The sequence below is a fragment of the Nicotiana sylvestris genome, chromosome 10 (genome assembly GCF_000393655.2).
Source record: "Nicotiana sylvestris chromosome 10, ASM39365v2, whole genome shotgun sequence".
NCBI classification, from domain to species: domain Eukaryota; kingdom Viridiplantae; phylum Streptophyta; class Magnoliopsida; order Solanales; family Solanaceae; genus Nicotiana; species Nicotiana sylvestris.
Window position 1 is genome coordinate 78,243,409 of NC_091066.1, and position 8,506 is coordinate 78,251,914.

An 8,506-nucleotide genomic window follows, 5' to 3' on the forward strand; every position below is an offset into this window, starting at 1 on the left:
CCGATGGCTTGAGCCGGAAAGCCGAGCTTGCTACAATCACTTCAATGAGATGGGACATTCGGGAGGCTATACAAGAAGGCATGCAGTATGATCCAGCAGGCAGACAACTTATTGAGTTAGCTAACAAAGGCAAGATGAGACGGTTTTGGATAGAAGACGACCTACAACTTACCACAGGTTGGCGGGTCTACGTTCCTAAGTTTGGAGACATTAGACGACGGATCATAAGGGAGAGTCATGACACAATGTGGGCTAGTCATCCAGGTCAACATTGCACTAGGGCCTTGGTTGAGTCAGTCTACTATTGGCCACACATGCTAGATGACATAGAGTACTATGTGCAGACTTGTCTTGTCTTTCAACAAGACAAGGTTGAACAACAACAACCTGGAGGACTTTTGGAGCCACTACCAATTGTAGAGCGTCCATGGGAGAGCGTGACTATGGACTTTATCACTTGTCTATCGAAGTCTAACGATTATGGTACTATTATGGTGGTCGTGGATAGATTTTCCAAATATGCCACCTTCATGACCGCCTCACTGGGTTGCACAGTTAAGGAAGCCGCCAAGCTATTCTTTAAGAATGAGGTAAATTATTGGGGCTTACCAAGGCATATCATCAGTGATCGAGACCCCCGCTTCACTGGGAACTTTTGGAGAGAGTTGTTCGACATAATTGGCACAGAACTGCACTTTTCTACTAGTTTCCACCCACAGACGGATGGACAAATGGGACGGGTCAATGCCTTACTAGAATGCTACTTGAGGCATTATGTAAGCCTACATCAGAAAGATTGGGAAAAGCTCCTAGACATTGCCCAATTCTCTTATAACTTACAGCGGAGTGAGTCTACTAGGCAGACACCATTTGAGCTAGCCATAGGCCAACAACCACAAACTCCACATTCATTACTAGCCGTGTTCGAGGGAAAGAGTTTGGGGGCTTATCATATGGACAAAGGATGAGAGGAGCAGCTCGACACTGCTAAGTCCTACTTGGATAAGGCAGCTAAGAAGATGAAGAAGTTTGCGAACCGTAATCGGCGTCCTACATACTATAGAGTTGGGGACATGGTCATGGTGAAGTTTAACCCAAGACAGTTCAAGGCACTACGGGGCATGCATCAGAATCTGATTCGCAAGTATGAGGGGCCATTTAAGATCGTCACCAAGGTAGGCAAGATCCCATACAAGCTTGACATGCCATCGTATCTTAAGATATACCCTGCCTTCCATGCAAGCATGCTTAAGCCATATCATGAAGAAAAGGATGATCCAAGTAGGGGCCAATTAAGTCAAGCACCAATGACTATCACTGCCTCGCATGACCGGGAGATTGAGGCTATCATAGATTACCAGGCCAGGAGAAAACAAGGGCAAAAAGCCACCACTATATTTCTGGAGGAGACCACGTGGGAACGATATAAAGACATGTGGAAATTCAAAGATAAGATCCGAGAGTTTATGCAGCAGCATTACGCCGTGATCGTCGCAATATTGGGTAGGGGAGAGTGTGATGACCCGCCATGTCATCATGCCACATAGGCACCATTTGGCATATATTAATGCCATGTGGAAGCTTACATAAGAAGAAGGTTAGCATTTGTGAGAAGATTCTAGAGAGGTATGGACATTTCCTTAGGAAGAACCTAGATCCTTATGGATTTGCTAAGAAAGTCCTTGGAATCTTCTAGGCTTGTAGAGAATTCCAGAGAAAGCCCTTATCTTGTAAATATCAAGGACTTGTATAATAATTCATATTTACACACTAGCCCCTAGGAGACTAGTATATAAAGGGGGCCACTCATTTGTAATTCACCAAGCAAACAATTCAAGTTCTCTCTAATACAAAGCTTCCTTTAACAATTCTCTTGTGTTCTTTCTTCATTCTCTTAGCGATCTTGCGTGTAGTAAGGCTGACTTGACATAGCAAGAACGTGAGCAAGTTGTGCAAGATCGTGAGCGAGTTGTCAAGTGCTGAACGTGTACTTAGTTAACAACTAAGGACGTGACAATATACATAGGATATGTTTTTATAATTATAGGGCAGTCCATGGAATAAAATTTACACATAAAATTCTGCACATTCTCTCTTCATTTCTTCATAATCTTTCATGGTATTAGAGCAGTGAAGCTCGATCCTTGAAGAAAGTTTTTCATTATCTTTTCTGTGAGAATTTTGCATCACATTCATATTCCTGACAACACTCAAACCTCCCTAACTCAATCTGCACCTGGAAATGTTGTCTCCATTGATCAAGATCATCCTTACTTTCTTCATTCATGTAATGCTCCTAGAATGACACTTGTCAATGTTGCTTTGGATTGGAGAGGATTTCAGGGCCGGAGAAGATCAGAACTAATAGCCCTTTCAGCTAAAAATAAATTAGGATTTATTAACGGTTCATGCCCTCCTCAACGGTTCATGCCCTCCACCTACTCTCACTTCAATAGATTATCAACTTGGAGCAGATACAACAACATGGTGATATTTTGGCTGCTGAACTCACTGTCCAAAGACATCGGAGATAGTGTAATTTACTTAAAATATGCAAAAGACCTCTGGACAAGCTTGGAACACAAGTTTGGTCAATCAAACGGAGCAAAATTGTACCACCCGAGGAAAGAACTATCTGGATTAGTACATGGTACAAATGACATAGCAAGCTACTTCACAAAACTCAAAAGATTGTGGGATGAATTGGACTCACTTAACTTTGATGTCAAATGCAATTGCCTATGTATTTGTGAAGGTAAGCAAAACTCAGAGAAGTCACTAGAGATGAAAGATTCATTCAATTCCTTATGGGATTGAACGATATATATGGTCATGCAAGGGGAAATATACTCATGATAAACCCTCTACCCAACATAAATCATGCCTACTCCCTTGTTCTCAAGGATGAAAATCAAAGAGTGCTAATCCTCCCATTTATCCTGAGTCTTCATCATTCATGGTAGGGAATCAAGGTAATTCAATTCAAGGTAATTTTCCACAAAGGAATGGGAAGCAGTCACAAAGGTTTACTGGACAGTCTCAAAAGTATGAGAATAATTATCAGAAGCCTAGGTTTCCACCACGAAGGACCTCAACTTTCAAAGGAAAGAAGGCAAATGTTTTAACCTTAATGTATCTTGCACCTATTGCAAGAAGACATGGCACTCTGTGGCTGGTTATTATAAGATCATATGGTTTTTTGAGGAGTTTAAGTTCACTAATGGAAAAGAAAATTAGGAAACAATCAGGAGCAATGGAGTTTTATCTGGAGAACAAGGGGAAGATCGAAACAACAATAACTACAATCAAATATTGAATCAACATCTTTCCAAAGATCAATATTTACACTTGGTTCAGTTGATCAAACAAGTCAAAGTGGGAGAATCAGGGAGTTGTACCTCAGATATTAATGCAAATGTTGTAGTTGGTACAATTATCAAATATTTTGGAACCTGTTTCTCAGTTTTTAATACAAGCACGTCGATTATAGATTCAGGGGCTTCAGAATACATGTGCTTTTACTCAATTGCTTTTATCTCTTTATCTCCTCTTCCAGTTCCTATAAATATTAATCTTCCTAATTCTTTCAAAGTCACAGTTACTCAGATACAATTTATTATCACTAAATAAATTTTGTTCACAATTTTATTGCGTTATCTCATTCTTATCTAGTCAATGTCTTTTGTAGGCCCTTGGAGCCTAATGTTGATAGTACTAAGTCTATGAATCAAGAAAATGTAGTTCAAACATGAGAACAGAATGTCTTTAGTCATGTTTCATTTCCTTTTCAATTTTCTGTAAATGCAATCTCTGATGTAAACCTTTGGCACATTAGATTGGGGCATTTGCCTTTTCATCAATAAAGCATCTCAGTTTTATTTTATTTCCTTCCAATTCTGAATGTTTAGGTGATATATGCCTAAAGCTAGGAAAACTAGGAATCCTTTTCCTTTAAGTCAAATTAAATTCAAAAAAGTATTTAAGTTAATACATGTTGATATTGGGGTCCATACAAAGTTCCTACTTATAATGGATTTAAATACTTTCTAACTATTGTGGATGATTTCAGCAGATGGACTTGGACTTTCCTGATTAGTACCAAAAGTAATGCCTTTGGGGTACTAAAGAATTTCCTAACAATGGTTAAAAGACATTTTGGTGTGAAGGTGCAGAAACCAAGGACAAATAATACTTTTGAGCTTGGGAAAGGATATCAAGACGCTGCTTTGCTTTCCTCTCAAGGAATAATTCACCAAACATCTTGTGTTGCAATCCCTCAACAAAATGACATACTTGAGAGAAAACATAGACATCTTTTGGAAATGGCAAAAGCATTGATCTTTCAATCACAAGTTCCTATTTGTTACTGGGGTGAGTGTTTGTTGACTGCTACATTCTTAATTAACGGGCTGCCTTCTAAAGTACTTAAGGTTAAACCCCTTATTTCATGCTGTTTGGATATCCCCTTCTTATAATTCTCTTAGAAGTTTTGATTGTTTTTATTATGTTTCTACTTTATCTAATGGTATAAGTAAGTTTGACCCAATAGCAAAGGCGTGTGTATTTTTGGGCTACCCTTTGGGTTAAAAGGGTCACAAGTTGCTAGAATTGGATACCAAGAAGAACATTGTCTCCGAGGATGTTCATTTCCATCAAGCCAAGTATCCATTTGCTACATCTGCCCCTTCCACAAATCCCATACTTCCTATCTCCCCACCTCTTGATAACTCACCACCTAATCCAACGCCATGTATAATGGAACCTAAAATTGTCTTACCCTCATCACCTAGTCTAGCTTAGTCAACTCACATCACTTCTATAAATCTCTGGATACTCATGGACAGAGTGAGAATAACTTCTATGATTCCCTTTATTCTCTTGGACAGAGTAAAAATAACTTCTGCAATTCTCCTGATACTCCTGGATAGAGTAAGACTCCAACTCCAATCCTTAGGAAGTCAACCAGAGTGAGTAAATTGCATAGTCAACTAAATGATTATGTTTGCAGTAATATTTACCTCACAGATTTGACTACATCTTGTTTTGCTCAACCTACTAAACCTCATGTATATTCTTTTGGAGCTTTATCTAATCACAATCAGCACATCATGTAATCTAGTTCAGAAATTTTAGAACCTAGTAATTTTTCTCAAGCTTTTGTGTATCCAGGGTGACAACAAGCAATTCTTTCAGAGATTAAAGCTTTGGAAGCTAATAACACATTGGAAGTGACTATTTTACCACCCGGCAAGAAGGTTTTACCTTGTAAATGAAAATACAAGGCAAAGCACAACTCTAATGGAACTGTAAAAAGAATGAAGGCAAGGTTGGTGGTGAGGGGAGATTTACATAGAGATGGAATCGACTATACTGAGACCTTTTCCCCTGTGGTCAAGATGACATATGTCTAATGGCAGTAGCAACTAAGAAGAATTGATCTATTTATCAATTAGATGTCAATAATGCATACCTACACGGGGATTTACAAGAAGAGGTTTTTATGAAGTTCCCGGCAGGCTTATCTTCTCCTAGTCCTAATCATGTGTGTCTCCTCAAGAAATCATTATATGGTTTAAAGCAAGCTTCACGGCAGTGGTATACTTGGCTTGCCGGTGCACTAAGGTTCAAAAGGTATTCTCCTTCTTTAAATGATTATTCTATATTTTTCAAAAAGCAAGGGACTTTCATTTGTATTATTTTCGTCTATGTAGACGACATTCTTATTAGTGGCAATCATCCATAAGAAATCACAGAACTCAAAAACTTTCTTAATACTGAGTTCAAGGTAAAAGATTTGGGAAATTTACATTATTTTCTAGGCATGAAAGTTCTCAGAGAAAAGCAGGGGATAATTGTTTGTCAGAGAAAGTTCACCTTGGATTTATTGAAGGAATTCGACGTTTTTGATCAGCCTTGTGTCTCATCTCCTCTTGATCCATCCTCCAAACTGTTTGTAGATGAAGGGGACTCTCTTCAGGATCCACTGTATATTGACATCTTGTTGGAAAACTGAACTATCTCACAGACACACGCCCGGATTTATCATTTGCAGTGCTGACGCTTAGTCCATACATGCAAAATCCACGATTCTGTCATTTCAAAGAAGCTCTTCGAGCATTGCGTTATCTGAGATCAGATCTTGGCCAAAGAATTCTTTTGAACTTTGACCCATCTCTTCGTCTGCTTGCTTTCTGTGACGCCGACCGGGCATTTTTTATGGAGAGTCACCGCTCCGTCAGTGGTTTTTATATCACCCTTGATGCATCACCAATTTATTGGAAGTCCAAGATGCAGGCATTTACTTCCTTATCATCTTCAGAAGTGAAGTATAGATCTATGCACCGAGTCGTCGCCGAACTCACTTGGCTCACTCGTCTTCTTGACGACCTGTCAATTTTACCATCACTGCCAGTTCCTATTTTTTCCGATAGCAAGGCGGCGATTCACATTGCACGGAACCCCATCTTTCATGAAAGGACGAAACATGCTGAATTGGACTGCCACTTTATTCGGCAGCAGTTTCTCTCTAGCCTCGTCACTCTCTCTTTTGTTCCTTCCTCCTCCCAACTTGCTGATTTATTCACTAAATCACTCTCAGGACCTTCACATATTCTATTCTTAGCAAGTTGGGGGTCACTTCTTTACTCTCCAACTTGAGGGGGGATGATGAGAAGAAGCCCCATGAACGATTCAGTGAAAGCAAGAAGGGGAATTTAGGGCTTCAGACAAAGGAAAAGGAATTTTCGACAAAGGAAGATGTTTCATATATAACAAGGAATAAGAAAGTTTTATTTGCAAAAAAAAAAAAAAACTTGATATATGGAGCAATCACAATCATTGATAAGGGAATTGATAGATTTAATCTCAACCATTCAGATCAAGTGAGGGACAACTGTGAAGCATTGGATGCCCAAATTATTTCCACACATGTGAGATGTGTAGATAGCACTGTAAAGAATAAATGTAGTTAGTTTGTTAATTGATAGCAAATAATAATTAGACAACTGCACAAGATTTTATTTTCTTTTATAATTCTTTGGTTACATAGAATATACAGAGGATTGTATATGTATATAGGGCAGTCCATGAAATAAAATTTACACAGAAAATTCTGTACATCCTCTTTTAATTCTTCATAATCTTTCAACAACTAATGTCTATTAAACTAAAAACAATATTAAGTGCGAAGTGGCTATTATTAATATTTGTTACACTTAAATGGTTTGAGCAAAGTAAAATAAACTTTATGAAGCAGCATCTGAAAGAGGCAGTAAATGAAGATAAAAAGCATCAGAGACAATAATTTATTATTCAATTGTCAAAATAAAGGAAGTAGGTGAAATAAAACCACTAGAAGAACTAACATTATAAAAGTAGCTGTTACACCTAAAAGAATTTATAGAGGGCTTTTGACAAACTTGAGTGGGATCGCCTTGATTTTAATGAGCAACAAATCAAAGAATGACTAAATTAAGTTGAGCAATTAGTAGAAATTAAATTACTTGTGAGCTGAATTTAAGAATCAAACAAAGATTTAAATTCAACCATCCTGCATCATTGCTTCAAACAAATGAGCTCCGCAGGTGATCCTAAGAATCTGGCAAACTATGAGCATTGACAAATCCTTGGAATAATAGGTATCTAGTGTTGGGAATAAACCCCTTACCAAAATAATATTCACGGTAATAAAGCGGAATAATAATGTAGCACCGACATACGGTAATTAACAAGAATAAAAGAGTAACAATGACACCAAAATTTTTACGTGGAAAACCCTTCTGAATAAGGGAAAAAAAACCACGACCCCGAGAGGAGCAACTGATATCACTATAGTAAGGAATTTTACACTTTGTAGGTCGGAGGTAAATACTCCAAAGACCACTACAACACTCAAAAGAAATAACCCTCTTTTGATATTCCCACCTCACTACAATATCGCTCACTCTCTATTTTCTTCACAGACTATTTTCTTATACCTTGTCTGTGAAACCTCACTCTTTCTTTCTCTCTTTGTTGGTGTGAAGAAATGAGAGTTGAAGCTCTCCTTTTATAGCCAAAGTTTCACTCTCTAAAGCCTACCATATTTGACAATTTACACACACTTTTCACAATTCAACAAAGTTGGCTACCAAACCAAAGAAATTCAACAAGGTTGGCTACCAACCAAACCAAGTCAACAAGGTTGGCTACCAAACCAAAGAAAACTCTTATTAGGCACATGCCTAATACTTCTTCAATGAGATGGACATCATCAATCTCCCCCTCCAGTCTCATTCATCTAGAGGAGGTAGCACTGTCTTCTAGTTTGAGTGCATGCCGACAAGTTCTTTGCATAGCTCGAACTTGTTCCTTGGTACCACCTTGGTCAGCATATCTGCGGGATTCTCACTTGTAGAAATCTTCAAGACTTTTAGAGATTCATCATCTACCATTTCTCGAATCCAATGATATCTCACATCAATGTGTTTGGTCCTTGCATGGTACATAGAGTTCTTGCTAAGGTCTA

At 38.4% G+C, this 8,506-nt stretch overlaps 1 protein-coding gene across 1 annotated transcript; it reads left to right on the forward strand.

Annotated features, from left to right (window-relative positions):
* The first annotated feature begins 1,019 nt into the window (after positions 1-1,019).
* LOC138879577 (uncharacterized) lies at positions 1,020-1,547 on the forward strand. Its single transcript, XM_070159192.1, has one exon. The coding sequence runs from the start codon at positions 1,020-1,022 to the stop codon at positions 1,545-1,547; it is 528 nt and encodes a 175-aa protein (XP_070015293.1).
* Positions 1,548-8,506: the final 6,959 nt, after the last annotated feature.